We start from the raw sequence: 19,424 nt of genomic DNA, 5'->3' as shown, positions 1-19,424 counted from the left end.
ACTATTGTAATTTGACTTCCATTCCTCTGAGGCAGGCAGCATTCCCAAGGATTCCGGTGGCCTGAGGTGAAACTGTAGCAGGAAGTCGGCATCAATACCTCCTGCCATTTTTATCTCCACCTGCCAAATTCTCTCTTTAAGGTGTGCGATCAAACCCATGATAGGATAGAGGGTACATGGTTGGCAGAAGGAGTAAACTGGATTAGATGAGAGATCTCATGTAATATGAAGCCTAGAATAAATGTTCTTATGGCTGAAATCTGTACTCACAATTTATGGATACAAACCATTGCTGCATATGCACTGAACACTGGATATCATTACAGATGCTCACATTATATGTTTGGTAATAATTTCATTATAATAGCAGTTTTATTTCATTATTTGCCAGTTGGTAGTTCTCTTGTCTTGAACTCAGAAGATCTTGGGTTCTTTGCACTCCAGAAATTTGACCACAAAGTTTAGGCTGCCACTCCTGGTGGGAGTGCTGCACTGTTGGTGGTGTGATCTTTCAGATGAGAGCTTCTGCCCTCTGTCAAATATCCCAAGGCACTATTCTGAAGTAGAGCAGGCGACTTCTCACCAGTGTCCTGGTCAATTTTTAATTTTCAATCTTCATGACTAAAATCAGTTGATCTAATGGCCACATTGCTATTTAAAGAAAGGACATTGCGACGTGCAAATTGTTTGCTGTGCTTTTGACAATACAACAATGTGTATTCTTAGAAAAGTACTTCATTGACTGTAAAACTCGTCGAAACATCCTGAATTGGTGAAATAAGTTTTAAGGTATTTTTTATTTAGTTGGGTTGTGGGTGGGTAGGTGGATTCTTTGTATTGTTTAAGCTGTTGGCTCCAGTGACAGAATTTTACATTTCCCCTCAACCGACAGGTTTGTGGTCAGGGTGTGACTGCGAAATCTCTCGGATGTCCTTCCCGCCCATCCTCTCCACAATTTTACGTTTGGACGTGTGAGGACAAGGCCGGCTTGGCTGCCCTTCACCCAATTTGAGGTCCCTAAGGAGCCAATCATTGACCACTTAAGGGCCGTTTCCCATCCACCTTCAATTTTCAGGATGGTGGGGACAGCACGGAGGCGCAGTGGGTTAGCCCTGCTGCTTCACGGCGCCGAGGTCCCAGGTTCAATCCCGGCTCTGGGTCACTGTCCGTGTGGAGTTTACACATTCTCCCCGTGTTTGCCTGGGTCTCACCCCGACAACCCAAAGATGTGCAGGGTAGGTGGACTGCCCACGCTAAATTGCCCCTTAATTGTAAAAAATGAATTGGGTACTCAAAACTTTTTTTTAAATTCCGGATGATGGGAGGTGTTCAGAGTGGTGTATGGGGATCCCGGAAATGAACCATGTTCAAGCCTCAGGCGGGAAGGGGTTGGGGACACATCCATCAGCAAGCTCCAATTAATGCTTGGTGGTGTATTAAATGGCTGTGGGAAGTTAATTTTTAACAGTTTAAAATTCATTTTTATGGAATGTGGGCTTCCCTGGCTAGGCCAGCATTTGTTGCCAAACCCGTCATTGAGAAGGTGATGGTGAGCCGCCTTCTTGAACCGCTGCAGTCCATGTAGTGTAGTTACACCCATGGTGCTGTTAGGGGTTCCAGGACAGTGAAGGAACGGCGATATATTTCCAAGTCAGGATGGTGAGTGACTTGGAGGGGAACTTCCAGGGGGATGTACTCACCAGCAACTCCTCAGCTGGCAAGTGGGAAAACCCGTCATCCTAAAAATCCTGACCCGGGATATTTTGGATGGTGTCATGGACTTCTTTCGGATGTACACTGGCAATTTGAATCTCCATTTATGCCAAATTCCAATTTTAAGACTATGCCAGCTGTTAATCCTTTAATCCAGTGTTTTTCAAACTTTTTTTTCCCCGCAACCCACTTTCACCAACTGGCTGACCTTTGGGACCCACACCGGCCGACCTTCGCAACAAGCCATTTTTGCTTATCTTTAATGCGACAGGTGAGCTTGCTTGGTCCTCACGATCTCACTCCAGTCAGGACAGAGGGCAATGCGCATATCAGGTGCAGAGTTCAGCTGGTTCCTTTGTACTGTCTTCACCATTGTGAGGACGGAATTTCCAACCTCACACATGTAGATCACTGTGAAGGGCAACAGGAGCAAAATACTTGTTTTACTCAGCACTGGGTACTTCTTGGAGACGCTACTCCAGAATGCTGACAGCCTCATGGACTTGGCCCGTGTTTGTAATGTGCTGTCACAGGTGAGGTGCAGACTTTCAGTCTCTTTAGTCTCTTATGAGTCAGCTGTAAGTTAATAATTGACTCTGGGATCTCAAACACAAAATGATTTTTCACCCACCTCTTCACTTTCAAAATCTGAAACTTCTCCTCTGGAAAGTAGTGACACAAACTGATGATAATGCACCCTGATGTGACTGAATAAGATTTGTCAATCTATTGACAGTTCCCTTACTAACATTGTTTTCTTCGATGTGTCGTAGCAGTAAGGGGAACATGTAATAGTTTTGGCTTTGCACTCGCACTTGCCAAACTTTCAATGATATTTGGAAAGCTTCAATTTCTTCTCAGTACCAAAAGTAATCATCATCCTTCCTTTGCAATTTGAGGTACAGTTCACTTAGAATTGATAAGATGCCCGCAAGGTATCCACGTTTCATCACCAAACGGATCAGTGAGAGGGGACGATTTCTCAAGGAGCAAAGTGTGGACATCATACCTCAGTTCATAAACATGGACAAGCACCCAACCCCTTGACAGACGATGTACCTATGTGTGGAACAATACATGTGTGTCCTCGGCCGCCATATTGGAACACAGAGTCTCAAAAAGCCTGGTATTAAGTGCGCTGTGTTTAATAATATTCACAACATTCACAATTCTTTTCAACACCATTTCAAGATTGATGGGACTCCTTTTGGTGCTAATTCCTCATGAATAAAACAATGATTCCAAACAATGTTCTGATCAGCTTCCTCCTTAATCCTTACTATAACTCTGCTGTTTTTCCCAGTCATTCTGGCTGCACCATTGCTTGTGATTCTTCTGCAATGAACGCAGTCGAGCCGGCACTTTCCAACACATAACTATTCAATGCTTCAAAGATCTGTGTGCCAGTCGTTCTGGTTGGTAATGTCAGGCAGCACAGCAAATCCTCAACAAATTCAACATGACTAACGTAAACTAGCAAGGTTGCACAATCTGAAATGTCTGTACCTTCATCCAGTTGTATTGAGAACTGACAATTAAGTTCTCATTGCACGCTTTGAAAAAAATTAAGAGGTTTGTCCTTGAAAAAAATTAAGAGGTTTGTCCTTGAATTCGCCATGCTCGCCAAAGTCTTCAAATGGCTTTGAAGTTTTGAGGGCTTTAAACTTTCATTTGCCAGTACTTCCCTGCATGTAACACACATGGGCTTTGCATCCTGATTTGCACTGGCACAATTAACAAAGCCACATCTCAAGAATTCATCTTTATACTACTTTGTTTCTGATTTCAGTTTCTTCTCAGTAGGCTGTTCACTAGATTCCCTGGAGCTCTGTATACAGAGCACACTAGCACAGCTTTTTCCTGCTGTGGACTCTCTTGAGAAGCTCACACTAGCGCTACTTTGCCCTGCCGTGGACTCTCGTGACCAGCTCTCTCCAGCAGATTCAGTTGTGAGATCCTGGCCTGTTTGTGTCTCTGACCCTCTCTTCCTTATAACAAAACAATCCATCTTCAGTTCTTCACAGACCTATTGCCTTCCATGCTCGCAGATAGAAAAATGTAAGAATCTCTCCTCCGTCATTTCAAGCCTAAAGCACGGGGCATGAGGGCGCGTGACATCAGTGTTTATGCCAGGCACGCAACCTGCTCTCTGCCACCACATCTGGCGGAAGACTGCATAGTTCGCATTTAAAATCCCGTCACCGCCAGAATTCTCAACCTAAAAGCTGATTGCGGCCATTGGGTGCTTCTCCCCTGGTCGGGAACGTCATGACCGATCGCTGCACGACCCCCCCCCCCCGACTCGTGCCTATGGCCCACCTTTGGATCGCGACCCACAGTTTGAACAACCCTGCTTTAATCCACAGGAGGAGGCATTCACTCTGATGCGTGCAATGTTGCAGTGTTTGATTTACATTTATCCTGGAATTGGGAGTGTTTAGATTTTAGCATTAACCTTGATTCTGGACCTGGCTAAATTGCTGGCATGTGCTCCAGTCACTTTGTCGATGCTGTGGCTGTTCTGTTTGCTTGAAGGTTAGTGGGATCAAAGATTAGTTGCAGACTGAAGTGGAACCATACTTTTAACTTGTTTTGTCTTATCTTGTCTATAATATGCCCGTGCAGTGTAATTATTTCATAACATTTTAAACCTTCCTCATCTGTAGCAAAATTCAGCTGTCACGTTGCTCGGAATCCACATTTATATTTAATAAGGGGATTAACTCAATTTAGCAAAGCACTTATTGCAGAGATTGGGTTCCAAAGTACTGTTGTAATTAAGTACTTTCAAGCAACACGCTCCCCTTGGGACCATTTGCAGTTCGAGGACTTGTGCACAATTGAGTCAAAAAGCAAGCAAAACCATTGTAAGATGTCTGTGCCGGGATTGTGGAAAACTGGTTCATGGATAAGAAAGGTTCACTCACCTCAAGACCCAAATTACAGAGTTGGAAATAGGATGTGTGGGAGTCAGATGAAACCTTTTCACCAGAAGATAAAGAACAGTAGAATTCTGTTTTAGGGAAAGAAGTGGACAAATTTAAGGGACGCTTGGTATTAAGCAGGAGACTTAGAAAATAAGTGGGACTGATCAATGAGATAAAGGTCAGGCTTGATTGATCCAACCCAATTATTTGCCAGTGACTCTTCTTAGTCTAATTTTCTAGTTCTGCTTCTCAATGCCACCCTGTATAAGATGGCGTTGGTGAGGTTACTGTTCATCTTGTGTCGTTTTCTCAGTTGGTTGAGTTCCCCTGTTGGCCCATGGAATGCACAAGACGTACCCAGGTACTGATTCAAACCTTATGGTGAACCAGCACTTAAAGCAACCTAGGGGGAGCAAAGGATATTTAGGGACACTTTCCTGATCAGGTAAAAACAGCAATGATTGCCATGCACCTGAAGTGATTAGCTGCTTCAATCTGTGGAACCTGGAACAAGTGTGGCTTTGTGCTGGCTGGTCACAGTTCATTCAGTAACAGGAGTAGGCCATTCAACATCTAGTCAATTAAATCATGGCTGAAATGCAACTGCATTTTCCTGCAATGTTCCACATCATTTGACACCTCTGCCTAAACAACAATTTATCTGTATTGTGGTGTGTGTGCATAGAAATTATAATTATGCCTCAGTAGAATTTTACAGTGCTGTGCTAGTGTCTAGTCAGGAGTTTATTATTCTACATGTGCTGACAGCATGTTATCTAACACAGTCTTTACTTCCCTTACTTGTGCTCACAGATGCCTTATGTCCAACCATTGAGACAGAAGAACTTCAATCACAAGGGCAGCATGTTGAAGCTTCGGGTAAATCTTATTAAATTATTAACATCGCTTCCAATTTTGAAAAACCCATATAGTGTGATTGTTGTTTATTTTGTTTGTATCATGGTTTACACTATTAGGCTTGGCTGCCTCTTACTCCTGTCAATTCTATTAATGTTTTGAACTGAGACAAAAGTCTCCAGTAACGTAACATGGGAAAGTGGAAGTTCATCACAAATAAAACTTCAATTATCGTTTTATTTGAAGCAAAAGCTACCCAAGGCAAGCACCAGATGAAGCCAAGGACCAGAAGGAAAAATGTTCACTGACTGTTTGAGCCATCTTCTGTGCTTTGAATTGTTATTTAATGCCCAGCCGTCCAAAACACAGCACTGTCACGGATATAACGGGGCCAATGTGAACCTAACCCATCCATTTGGAAACTGCTGAGATGGAGAGCAACATTGCTAGATTCTACACTCCCAGTGAAGTGGTTATAGATGACTTTAGGTGCGGTGTAAACCAATGTTCCAATTAATCCCATAGCTTTTCCCACTCAGTGAGGCAAGTTAAAATTAACTCAAATTTGTGAATCAACTTTGGTGAATGAGCGAGTTATTTTCTGAAAAACTGATGCTGAAAAGAAGAATCCTAAAAATACATTAACACTTTAGAAAAATGTTTAAGTACTTAATGTTGATGTGGTCAAGTATTTATTCCTCCAAAAGGTCAATTAAATATTCATACAAGTTAACCTATCACATGTGGTACCACTTCTAGTAATCGAGTTTACAGCACAGAAAGAGACCCTTTGTCCATCGTGTCTGTGCCAGCCATCAAACACCTGTCTGATCTAATCCCATTTTCCACCACTTTGTCCGTAGCCTTGACTGTATGATGTTTCAAAGGCTCATCTAAATGCTTCTTAAATGTTGTGGCGGCTCCTGCCTCTACCACCCTTTCAGGCAGCGAGTTCCAGATTCCCACCACCCTCAGGGTGAAGAACCTTTGCCTCCAATCCCCTCTAAATCTCCTGTCCCTCACCTCAAATCTATCCCCCCCTGGTTATTGACTCATCTAATAAGCGGAAAGTCCCTTCTTATCTATCCTATCCATGGGGCTGGTTTAGCACACAGCTAAATACCTGGCTTTGAAAGCAGACCAAAGCAGGCCAGCAGCACGGTTCAATTCCCAGCCTCCCCGAACAGACGCCGGAATGTGGTGACTAGGGGCTTTTCACAGTAACTTCATTTGAAGCCTACTTGTGACAATAAACAATTTTCATTTTGTCGTCCCTTATAATTATGTACACCTCAATCAGTGTTCAGATTAATTCCCTGGCATTATGAAGTGCACTGTTTCTGCACTTTAACACCCTCCCCCTGGACACCTTCCCTCTTTCATTATCTTCTGATTTTGTGAAGACAATAATATGCAAGCACTGCGTGTGAGCAGTGTTATACAATATATCTACTCTGTGTACTGATTTGTAAGGATTTATGCCTTTTGTTTCAGGGTTTGATCTACTGAAGAGCTTTTCTTTGACCCGCTCGGCAGGACGCAAAGATTCTCAAGCTCCCCAGCTTATCAGAATGGGAAGGAAACTATTGGTCAGACACACACAGTAGGCACTATGATTTTCTTTTTGCTTTTCATTAAACCTCATATTTGATTAAAATAATTAGCTGGGTCTTGCAGTCAGTGATGAGTGGATGTCGCTCGTTGTTTATTCCACTCCATTTGCCTGCGGTCGATCGACGGGATTTTGCACTGTTAGTGATTGGAAATCTATTTCAACACTATTTCGACACAGGGACCCTGTGTAACAGTGAAAGCAAATGTGTATTTCATTAATAATTCTTCAATCAGATCGGTTAATGAGCAGGGCAGTGTCTGAAGTAAGACATGTGGATTAGAATATTTAATTCAATGTCACTTTAGGTAGAGAAAGCAGAATAAAAACGGGGCAGAATAAAAATGGGATGTTTAGAGAGAGAGAGAGAAAATAAAATATTTTTTTAAAAGATCGCCAACAATAATTAAATTTTGAAAGAGTGAGACTCCACACTTGTCAAAGTTAAATTTCAGAGCCGGAGGGAGTCTTTGACAGTAATTATGGTTTACCACTCCTTTATAACTCATTTACACTTGAATGAACAAGTTTTAATGTTTTTTGGTGGGTATCGAATGTAAGTGGGTGTGTTTGCCATATTTTAAGCGAAAGGCATTGTCAGAGTGAAGCTTCAGGAAAACAGCAGGGAGGTAATTAATTTCCCTTCAGAGGTGCTACTTTTATTGAGAATGGAATGAAGTGAAAAGACCTGACTGAGTACAAACTGAATACATTTTTTGTGAAAATCTGACCATGACCTAATGTTTTATTTTTCAGTTTCTGCTTTTGTGTTCTTTCTTTTGCTCATTAGTTGTTTAAAATTGTATGTAATCTATTCATCATTTACAGATGAATATAATCATTGGTTGCCGTTCCTTCAGAGGCCTGTAATTCCCTCCCTGGGTCTCTCTCTGCCTTGCTACCTGGATATCCTTCAAGGAGATCCTTAACACCTATTGATGTGACTGAGCTTTTGTCAGAATGTTTCCTTCTGTGATATGGTATTGAATTGGGGGATGCGTGAGAGGCAAGAATTGGAGGAGTGCAGATAACTCGGAAGGTTGTGGGGTTGGAGGAGATTACAAAGGAAGGCAGGGACGAGGCTTGAAAGGGTTTGAAATTAAGGCTTTGCTGGGCCAATGTCGATCAGGGAGCTTTAAGCCTCAGATCTGTAATAAAGCAGTCAAGTGTAATAAAGTGGGCGACACGGTAGCACAGTGGTTAGCACTGTTGCTTCATAGCACCAGGGTCCCGGGTTCGATTCCCGCTTGGGTCACTGTGTGTGTCGTGTCTGCACATTCACCCCGTGTCTCCCACAAGTCCCAAAAGGTGTGTTGTTACTTGAATTGGACATTCTGAATTCTCCCTCTGTGTACCCGAACAGGCGCCGGAGTGTTGTGACTAGAGGATTTTCACAGTAACTGCATTGCAGTGTTAATGTAAGCCTACTTGTGACAATAATAAATATTATTATTATTAAGAGGTGAAAGGTTAATGGGGCTTTTAAGTAACCGAGCCATCATGTGACCACTCAGTCTACATGCTCCCCGTTATTTTATTTGGAGCAACCAGTGGTACTGAGGTGCAGCAGTGTGAATGAACATCAATTGTGCACAAACCATTCTGTAACATACAGATTGAACAGGCTAACAGTACATAACTATTCATAGGGTGAGACATGGATTGAGCTGTTGCAGTTGGTGCATAGCCCATCTCATCTCCTCCCACTCCCATCCCGTCTCCTCTCACTCTCCTGATTTATTGTGTAAAGAAGAAAGGTGAAGGCTAGTTGTAGCCTAGTTTGTTACGTTGTCCTGGAACCTTGTATTTTGTTTGGCCACACACCCTGAGTATGTGATTGTACCAGTTGGCTGTGCTCTAGGTATTCCCGGCTGCTAGTGTCCTGAGTGTGGACAACCTGGAAGGCTCCATTGGTGTGTCCAGTGGGTGCAGGGCCTGTTGTGTGGAGGGGCCTCCATTTACCCTGATGTTGGGGGCCTATGTTGTAAGCTGGTGGACTGTGGCTTCTGCTGTTGCCGGTTCCAATATCTGCTGAGGGTGACATTGGTTGTGTACATACTGGGTACTGTCCAAGATGTTTGAGTGTGAGGCATGGCTGTGTACCACTGCCAGATTGATATGGCCGCGTGAGGTCTGGATCCTGACTATTTGACCAGCTATCAGAGGGCTGAGGCTGTGAGCGCTGTGATCATGGTGGTTTCCCTATTAATCTGCATTCTGTGAGGGCATTATTCACATTCAATTAGAGTTTGGGCTGCAAAAGAGCCTTGGAAGTAGGAATTGTGGCCCTCATACACCTGGAGAGCAGTCAATGAGCTGACAAGGGGTAGGGACTGTCATGGCATGTTTCACAGGCTGTGGAGTGTAGCATAGTAATCTGTGTGATCCCAGGCACATTTCTTTTGCAGATGCTTAGCTGAGCATACCGCCTATTCTGCCAGGCTGTTAGATTGTGGGTATAGGGGGCTGCTTGTGATATGCCCCAAGTCCCGCATCTGTGCAAAGTTTCTAAATTCTGCGAAGATGAATCAGCGAGCATTGTCCGTCATGAGTGTCTGGGAGGTGCTGTGTGTGGAGAAGTGTCTCATGAGATTGATGATGATCATGTTAATCGTCGCATTTTGTCGGGCTCAAGCCATCTTGAACATGAGGGACTTGAGGCTGTTTTCGTTAGAGAGAAGAAGGTTAAGAGGTGACTTAATTGAGGCATACAAGATGATCAGAGGATTAGATAGGGTGGACAGTGAGAGCCTTTTTCCTCAGATGGTGATGTCTAGCACGAGGGGACATAGCTTTAAATTGAGGGGAGATAGATATAGGACAGATGTCAGAGGTAGGTTCTTTACTCAGAGAGTAGTAAGGGCGTGGAATGCCCTGCCTGCAACAGTAGTGGACTCGCCAACACTAAACGCATTCAAATGGTCATTGGATAGACATATGGACGATAAGGGAATAGTGTAGAGGGACTTTAGAAGGGTTTCACAGTTGGCACAACATCGAGGGCCGAAAGGCCTGTACTTTGCTGTAATGTTCTATGTTCTATGTTCTATGAGTCGACTAAGACCGAATGTTGTTCACCATTCGATTTAAAACAGTCAGCTGCTGTGAATGATCATGGGAGTTCTGGGAAATCATGTCGGTGCAGCAGTTCATCTGTTTGATGTGATTTAAGTGCTTCCTCATGTTGGCGTGCATCAAGGCCCGTATAGTGATTCCCTGGCCCTTTATCGGGTTGCTTCCAACCCAGGATACCTTTGGTGCAGTTGCTAGGTGCAGTACCTCTGGAGACTAGTTGGGACGATGAATCGCTGACCACGCAGTATCAGTCCATCCTGTATTGTTAGCTCATCTCTATTGGTGAAGTATGTGCTGAGCTTTCAGGCCAGCCCCTCATCCTGATATTGTGCAGTTGTTTGCATGTGATGTTCGCCTGTATGGCATCTTTGAATTCCTGGATTCTATGAGAGGACAGCGCCTTCATTGTCATGCCGTCTATGTCTTCCTGATGATCTGTCTGTTCTGTAGTGGGTAGGAAGGCTCTGGAAAGAGCATCAGCCAAATACAGCCCCATACCACATTTTGAGACGATGCTGTGATTGCAAACTTTAGCATCATGGGGCTTTTTTAGGATAGTTATGAGTGACTGATGATCACTTTCAACACTTACAGGACAACCATATATGAAGTCATGACATTTTCTGGCAGCTGTCAAGGAATTACTTTTGATCTGAGCATAACAGGTCTCAGTGTCAGTGAGGGCCCTTAATGCAAAGGCTTTTTTTTATACTCAGGGGGTGTGGCTGGGCCAGCATTTATTGCCCATCGCTAACTACCCTTGAACTGAGTGGCTTGCTTGGTGATTTCATGGGTGGTTAAGAGTCAATTGTTGTGGGTCTGAAGTCCCATGTAGGCCAGATCAGGAAGCACTGGCAGATTTCCTTCCCTAAAGAATATTCGTGAACCAGTTGGGTTTTTAATGACAATCGACAATGGTTTCACTTTTAATTCCAGCTGTTTTATTGAGTTTAAATAACCATCACCTGTGGTGGGATTTGAACCCGGGTCCCCAGAACATTACCCTGGGTCTCTGGATTCAGTGACAATACCACTACACCACCACCACCCCTATGTTGGTTTTCCATTCTGGATGCAGGGTGCTGGGGGCGTCTGCTAGCTGCTCAAAACGTCAAAGTATTGTAGCGCTGGCCGGGTTGACAGTACCTGTTGTGTGGTGCTCCTGTCAACGCCATTTGACGTCCTGGTAGAGAAGCTGGAGAAGAGGTCCAGCGACCTCACTGTAACAGGGAACGAACTTAGAAAGATAACTTGTCATACCAAGGAAGCACTGCAATGCATGCTTGTCCACAGGGATGACAATCTGTCATATAGCCATTTTCTTGTCTGGATCAGGCATTACACCATCGGCTATGAATGGGTGACCCATGTCGTGAACCTGAACGACCCAGAATCTGCATTTAGTAGGTTAAGCTTTAACTGTGTGGCCCTGATTCGATCGATGACGAGACAAAGACATGCACCATGTTCTTGAATAATCCTATCTCAAACAATGATGTCATCAACAATGATTTCATAGGGTTGGGCTGCAAAGATTTGCTTGATGCACCATTTGAAGACTTCACTGCCAGTGGTGATCAGGTAAGGCTTAAGAAAAAAATGGTATCAGCCTACCTAGACATTAATGTGGTAAATTTTAAAACTTCCTGTGGCCACCATTTCTGAAACCCATTCTGAGGCCTTGTCTATAGGAGTTATGACACCGAGTGTCATCACCAGATGCAGTTGTTTGACCACTTTTTGTTTCATAGCTATTGGTACACTTCTCGGAGCACAAACTGTTGTAAGCTAGTCTAATGCGGTATGTTGCTGGGAGCTTACCAATGACATGGCAGTCGAAGAGTTCTTTGTATTCTATCATTTCTGGGGCCTGGTGTTGAAGAAATTGGATGCGCCCCAGTGTGATGCTGTCTCCAAGACCTAACAGTGATCTGAATGATCTGTTGAGCTGTTTGCAGAAAAATACTTTTCACTGTACCTCGGTACACGTGACAATAAACAAATCCAATCCAATCCAGTGATCTTCTCTTCTGGTCACTATATGAAACTTGAATCTGCTCTATATCCAGTGGAGTATACACCTTCAGTGCAGATGGTTTGTCCATCATAGGTCACGAAGTCCACCTGAGTATTGGGGTCCGGTGCTACATATTGGGGTCTAGTGGGGCAACACAATAGCACAGTAGTTAGCATTGTTGCTTCACAGCACCAGGGTCCCAGGTTCAATTCCCGGCTGGGTCACTGCCTGTGCGGAGTCTGCATGTTCTCCCCATGTCTGCGTGGGTTTCCTCCGGGTGTTCTGATTTCCTCCCACAAGTCCCGGAAGACGTGCTTGTTAGGTAATTTGGACATTCTAAATTCTTCCTCTGTGTACCCGAACGGGCGCCGGAATGTGGTGACTGGGGGATTTTCACAGTAACTTCATTGCAGTGTTAATGCAAACCTGTGATACTTTGCTCATCTTGACCTTCAGCTTTGCATTGTTGAAAATCATGTTGAGGGTGGTGAAGACCTCAGCCTTTCTGTGACAGTGTCAGAACTCTCACAGTAGAGATCTGCTGGAGGCTCAGTGGTTCGGTTGCTCTGGCTGAGCTGCTGTTCATTCACCGTGTTCATGCTCCTAACCTTGGCAGACTCACCGGCTGCAATGAGGCTCTTGTCAAAGGAAGGTTGTTGTAGTTTTGATCTGCAATATTTGGCGAAGTGATTCCAATTTCCACTTTGTTGCAGTGTTTACCATATGTCAAACATGCCACTCTGTGCTGAGAGTGATAGTCACCACAGTCGAGGCAGGACTTCAGTTTGCTGCCTAAACTCCCCGCTGTCCCTTTCAGGCTATTCATTTGGCACGCAGATGCTAATGGCTGTTTGCGGGGTTAAATCTTTCTCTCACAGAAGCATCTTGCAGACTAAGTGCTGTGGACCCCGCAGACTATTCGATCGCTGAACAGGTCATCAGTAAAAATGCCAAATGCACCATTTGTCACAAAGATTTCAAAATTGCTGTATATGATTTGTATTGACTCATCAAATCTTTCATTTGTAACGTAAACAGTTGTCTGCCATGTATTATGTTCTTCAGTGGCAGGCAAATGTTCTCAAATGTTTTCAGAATTATTTTGGCGTTCTCTCTCTCCTCCATTTGGAACATAAAGGACTCAAACCTCTTGATATCATCGGGGCCTGCTAGATTTAGTAAGGTGTGTCTTTGTAACTTGTTGATTTTATCTGATAATCCAGCACCGTGAAAGATGCGCTACTCCTTTTCAAACTGGGCCCAGTTGTCAACAATGTTTGTATCAAATCTGAGCGGGTTGATGCAGCAAAGTCCTTGCGCCATACTGCCAACTCCTCACACCATGTATAAGTGCGTTCCCATAGGCTGACAACCAAGGACTTCCAACAGGCAGTAGTTTATTCACTAGTCTGAGCAGCTACTCCATATTTATGCTCTGCCCGCGATCCAGGGAGAACTCCCGCACTTCTGTCACATGACCTGCTAAGTCACCACATCATCACATGACCACTCAGTCCACAATTCAAACCAGGTGGAAATGCCAGCTGGATCACATCTGCCACTTAAATGAGTAAATTACATGGGCTTGAACCTAACGGGTAGAAGGTACTTTATTGCTAATCTTTTCAGTGAGAGAGAATGTTTTTTCAGTGGGGACAATGTGAGGTGAAAGCGGGGGGAGGTAGCTTTTAGTGGGAATATTCACCACTGCCTTCTGTTCGTTTTTAGCTGAGCAGTTTGCCATCAGCAGTTTTATGGATGTAAAAAGGTAATCAGGGTTGTGTTATAGGTGCTGAAAGTGTGTTGCACGTTAAATGCTATATGTTTTCCCACATTCCCGGTTTGCATACTCAACACATGATCAATTGGCAAGGAAATGTATTTTTGACTGTTTCTTCCAAAGCGAGTTAATAGCTTCTAGCTCGTGAGCAGCTGTGAGCCATGACAGATGACATCGTGTGTCAGCTGGATAGGAAACCGTGTCTAGGAACTTTGCATGTGCTTCACCTTAATCTCAGGAAATGAAAGGGGATCGTCTTCCTGTGTCTGGGCGGTAGTCAACAAGCAGTGAATCTGCTGGCGCACATTAAATTAGACCCTTACACTGAGAGTATGGAGAGGCAGCTTCTTCCTCTCTTTAAACCCAGGAGATAGGTTTTAGATTCAGAAGCAAAATCTGCTGGTGGGTCATCACCTCCCAGCTTTGCCTCTGAATGGTCAGATTCCTCATCCTCCTGCATGTGAAGATCATCAACTGTAACTGATCTTGTTTGTTTCAACATGCCATCAAGGAGCCTTGAAAATAGTTGCAGTGAGCAACTGGACCAAGAAATCTTGAGGGTGGAGATTGGACCAAAGCACAGCTCTAACCCTCAGGAGAACGCTCAAATTCCTATCAGTCTCCACACAGATACACACAATTCTCTTCATTATGTTCCAGTTATAAATTCTGTTACCAACATTGTGGGTCTTAGATGAAACTATCCATGGAATCCCTGCAGTGCAAGAGGAGGCCATTTGGCGTATTGAGTCTGCACTGACCCTCCGAAAGAACACACCACTCAGGCCTATTTCCACACCCAACCCCCTGACCCCACCTAACCTGCACATCTTTGGACACTAAGGGACAATTTTAGAAAGTCCATGTTGTGCATTTCTAAAACCACATTGTGTGTTTGGCCCATATACGGTGGACAAATGATCACACAATTTGTTCAGTGGGATAATTGTATATTAATACACACAAAGTTAATTACTTAATCAATCACACAGTCATGCGCATTGGACTATCAACTTAAAACGACCTTGCCGAACTTCCAGGTGACTGGCAACTACAGAGCAGATATGGCCTTATCTGGGAATCTGGGAGTCTGGCAGTGCTGTTCTTGTGGCTGGTCGGCTGTGTCCTCTGTTCTGGTCCCTCAGTGGATGGTCCTCTCTTGGCTGGTGATGGGTTCACTTTTATTGTTGGCTGCCGAAACTGAAGTCTGGAAGGCTGCAGTCAAGAGAGAACTTCTAAGGTGGTGCAGCACCTTTTTAACCTGTTTGGATTTTCATGACCTTTTGTGGGCGGTCTCTGGATCATTGTCAATCAATTGATCAGGGCTCCTTGATCGATTAAGGCCAATCAGGGGCTGCCACATCGATTTTGGGGTGGGCACTCAGTGGCCATGTCTGGAAGTGTTGGGGACAGGGGCTTGGGTGCCACAGTGTCTGGTAAACAATGTGATTGACAGGATAGTACTATTGTTCCTGGGATGCCTGTAGATGGTCTTTTTCCTGGGCTGTTAAAAACATCTGAGCCGCAGCTTTTGTGTATCTGAAATCTGTCCCTGACTTTGACCATTTTTCCCAGCGTTCTTTGCGGGAGGCCATTTTAGATGCCCACAGCCAATTCACCTAATCTGCACATCTTTGGACTGTGTGAGGAAACTGGAGCACCCCGAGGAAACCCATGTCAACACGGTCACGATTTATAGAAACTGCTGGATGCAAGACTTTTGCTAATCTTTACCTTTTATTGATCATTCTACTAATTATACACAGTGCAAGGCTTAGCACAATGCTCTATATAGAACTATCTCTCCGCAAAATCTATCGTCAAGTGATATTACATCACTGAGGATGTTGACTGTCTATTTACATAAAATTAACTTTTTGCATTACATATCCACCACCACTCCCTCCCAAGCCTCTGACTCTATTAAATACATTCTTTATATTATCCGATAACTCCCGCTGACGTCTCTGTCTGTATCTCTGGTTCACAAGGTTCACAGATAGGGGGCGAGATTCTCTCACCCCGGGGTCGGGCCGGAGAATCACCACGACTGGTGCGAACCGCGCCACGCGGCCCCGACACCGGGACGCGATTCTCTGGAGAGCAAGGAAGCGGGCGATGGGCTGAGCGGCCATACAAAAACCCGAGTCCCGCCGGCGCCGTTCTAACGTGGTCTTGCCAGGTCTTACCTGGCGGGACTGTGGTGAATGTACTTCATGTAATTCACACTGTATAGTATTGTGTCCTTGTGGGCTCTGTCTGTGAGCCGTTGCGTGGCTCTGCCCACAGGGGGAGATGAGGAGCATGTACAGGGCTCGGCCATCGGCTCCGCCCATGGCCCCTCCCATTCCCGGAAGTATAAAGTGCTGCAGCCTTGCGAGCCTGCCCTCAGTTCTTCTGGTCGCAGGCAGGCTCAGTTGTAAGTCTATTAAAACCACAGTTTACTTCCAATCGTGTCTCGAGTGAATTGATGGTCATGTCGGGACCTTGAAGTGGAAGGATCCGGGGGCAGCCTGTGGGGCGGGGGGAGGATGGGGGTGGTGAGGAGGGGTGTCCAACCCCGGAGTGCCTCCGCTGCCGCCTGGCCCGCAATTGGGGCCCACTGAGTCGGCCCCGGTAGCCCTATGCCATGTTGCGTCGGGGTCGGCGCGGAGAAGGGAGACACGGAAATTGTGCTGGTCCCACAGCGCATGCGCAGATCCGCGGCGCCCATCTGATGCCAGGATCGGCAGCTGGAGCGGCATGGGTGCCCTGCTGGACCCCTGTAGGGGTCAGAATTGCTGCATGTGAGGACATGTTGCGCCATCAGGGAAACGCGATGGCATTTAAGATGGCGTCAACACTTTGCCTCAGGATCAGAGAATCCCACCCATAACCTTTTTGTCATTTCCCCGATTTCCCTTATTGTATTCTCAGCTCTCTCTCTGAGGTTATATAGGATTCCAGTTCTCCATGTTCTCTCTCAAACTCAGTGTATTAATCATAATAATAATCTTTATTAGTGTCACAAGTAGGCTTACATTAACACTGCAGTGAAGTTGCTGTGAAAATCCCCTAGTCGCCACATACCGGCGCCTGTTCGGGTACACAGAGGGAGAATTTAGAAGGTTCAATTTACCTAACAGCTCGTCTTTCGGGACTTGTGGGAGGAAACTGGCGCACCCAGAGGAAACCCGCGCAGACACGTGGAGAACGTGCAGACTCCGCATAGACAGTGACCCAAGCCGGGAATTGAACCTGGGACCCTGGAGCTGTGAATCAACAGTGCTAACCTCTGTGCTAACATGCCACCCCTGTATGTGAATCGTCAGAGACTAACAGCTCGCTCTTCAGGCTGTTTTCCTGATCACCTGCCCATTCCATTGAAGATCACCTTTGTGCAGCGATAAGCATCCTTCTTTTTTTTCCCCCCCCACCATTCCATTTGGATGTAGTGTTTCTTCCAAAACCTGGCCTTCACTATTCTGGCCACAAATCCATACTGATTCAACTGGCTGGAGTTTGGGTAAATCATGTACTCTTGATTACAGATTCTGGTCTGATTTCCACCGCACTCCTCCTCCTTCTCCTTTACTCTGCCTATGTCTGCTGCTATGAGACATGGTGCGAGCGGATGCCGAAGAACAGGAAGTTGAGTTTGTCATCGCCTTCCCCTTCGAAGCTTGGACAGAGCCAGAGTGCTGTAGCTTAACAGTGTCAAGTTGATATTGTCATTTTCCTTCAAAGGCATTGCCGTTCACCCTCCTCTTTTGGCCGTTCCATTAACTTGTGGGTACCTGGGTAAACTAGTCGGCTCAACAAATCCTTTGGCTTCTGTGAACTGCTGAAAACATTAATTTGCAAACTTTGGGCCATTATCTGAAATGACTTGATCTGGGATTCTGTGTGTGGAAAACTTTATTTTAGTAGTTTAATGACGGCTTCCGATTTGGGACCCTGAAGACGTTTAACCTCGTTCCATCTGGAATGGTGGATAACTATGAGGAATGTCTCCCAGTTGTGCTCGGAAAGATCCATCCTCAGGTGTTCCCACGGTCTGATCAGAAATGGGGATGCCATCAGTGCTTCCCTTTGCTCCTGGCGATGGATTACACAGATGGTGCAGCTCAAAAACCTTTCCTTTAGTGGCTGATATTTCTGGTCAGCAAACTGAAGGGTGTGCTTTAGCATGGCATTTTGTATTGCGCACGTGTCCCTGGTGTATTTTCTGATGGATCCCAGGTTTTTTAAGACTCTCTGTATGACCAACCTCTCATCATTAAATTAGCAAGTCATCTACTACAGTCAGAAGCCTCCATTGCTCGAAGTATTGTTTCAGGATGAGATTATTTGGAACATATTCGGGCGCCATCCGTTTCGGCGGTATTCCCAAATTTTAGCACATTCATCGTCTGTTTTTTTTCCCAACTGGAATGCATGACAACATGTCCGCTGCAGTTTGTTGTTCTCCTTGCTCAAGTTTCTCCATCCATTTCTTGCTTGTGGATCATGTGCAAAGTTTCTGTGAAATTCACTTCCTTTTGTACTTAAGTATGGCAATTAACTGTCCCTTGACCCTCGGTTGAAAACCTCCTCCACCAACTTGTCTATCGACCACTGAGCAGGCACCAACGCCACAGATTCTCCGTTCTGCAGACGAAGTGCAGACGGCAGCGTAGAATGTGACGACTTTCATGACAGGAAATTTGCCGCCGACCCCTTCCGATTTCTGTACCTGTGAAGAGCAGACTGAATTCCCCACCAGCAGCGCTGATAATGGCCGGGTCCCGGGCCGCGCATGCGTATGGCCGACGACCTGCACTGGTTGCACCGTACAACATGGCGCCGGCCGTGCACGTAACCTAACCCGCAAACCGCAACCTCACAGCCCACCTCCTGGCTACCCCCATCAGTCCCCCCCAGCCCCAGCAGATGCCCAGTGTGGTGGAGCTAGACACAATCCGCAGCCAGCACGGCGACTCAAGCCACACAGTCGGGAACTCCAGCACTTTTTAAATAATCTTATTTGGAGACGGTTTTAGTAATTTGCGCATCAATCTACATTACAACAGTGACCACATTTCCAAAAATACACTCATGTATTACATTTCAGGATGCCCTGAGAGCAGGTTAGGTGCCACACGGCGAGAGCAGGGTAGGTGCCACACGGCGAGATCGAGGTTGGTGCCACGGGGCGAGAGCAGGGCAGGAGCCACGCGACAAGAGCGGGGTAGCTCCATGTCCCAAGAAAGGGGCAGTATCCACGTGGCGTGAGTGGGGCAGTAGCCACGTGGCGAGAGCAGGATAGGTACCACGCGGCGAGAGCGGGGTAGGTACCGCGCGGCGAGAGCAGGATAGGTACCGCGCGGCGAGAGCAGGATAGGGACCGCGCGGCGAGAGCAGGATAGGTACCGCGCGGCGAGAGCGGGGTAGGAGCCACGTGGCGAGAGAAGGATAGGTACC

At 45.6% G+C, this 19,424-nt stretch overlaps 1 protein-coding gene across 1 annotated transcript in view; it reads left to right on the top strand.

Annotated features, from left to right (window-relative positions):
• Positions 1–19,424, top strand: part of LOC119967970 (collagen alpha-1(XIX) chain) — a 287,876-nt gene that overhangs the window by 27,456 nt on the left and 240,996 nt on the right. The window contains exons 3-4 of the mRNA XM_038801071.1: positions 5,454–5,519; positions 6,993–7,101. Coding sequence (XP_038656999.1) covers positions 5,454–5,519; positions 6,993–7,101 — 175 coding nt within the window. The remainder of the gene's footprint in view (positions 1–5,453; positions 5,520–6,992; positions 7,102–19,424) is intronic.

The sequence above is a fragment of the Scyliorhinus canicula genome, chromosome 6 (genome assembly GCF_902713615.1).
Source record: "Scyliorhinus canicula chromosome 6, sScyCan1.1, whole genome shotgun sequence".
NCBI classification, from domain to species: domain Eukaryota; kingdom Metazoa; phylum Chordata; class Chondrichthyes; order Carcharhiniformes; family Scyliorhinidae; genus Scyliorhinus; species Scyliorhinus canicula.
This window is presented reverse-complemented; position numbering and strand designations above follow the sequence as displayed.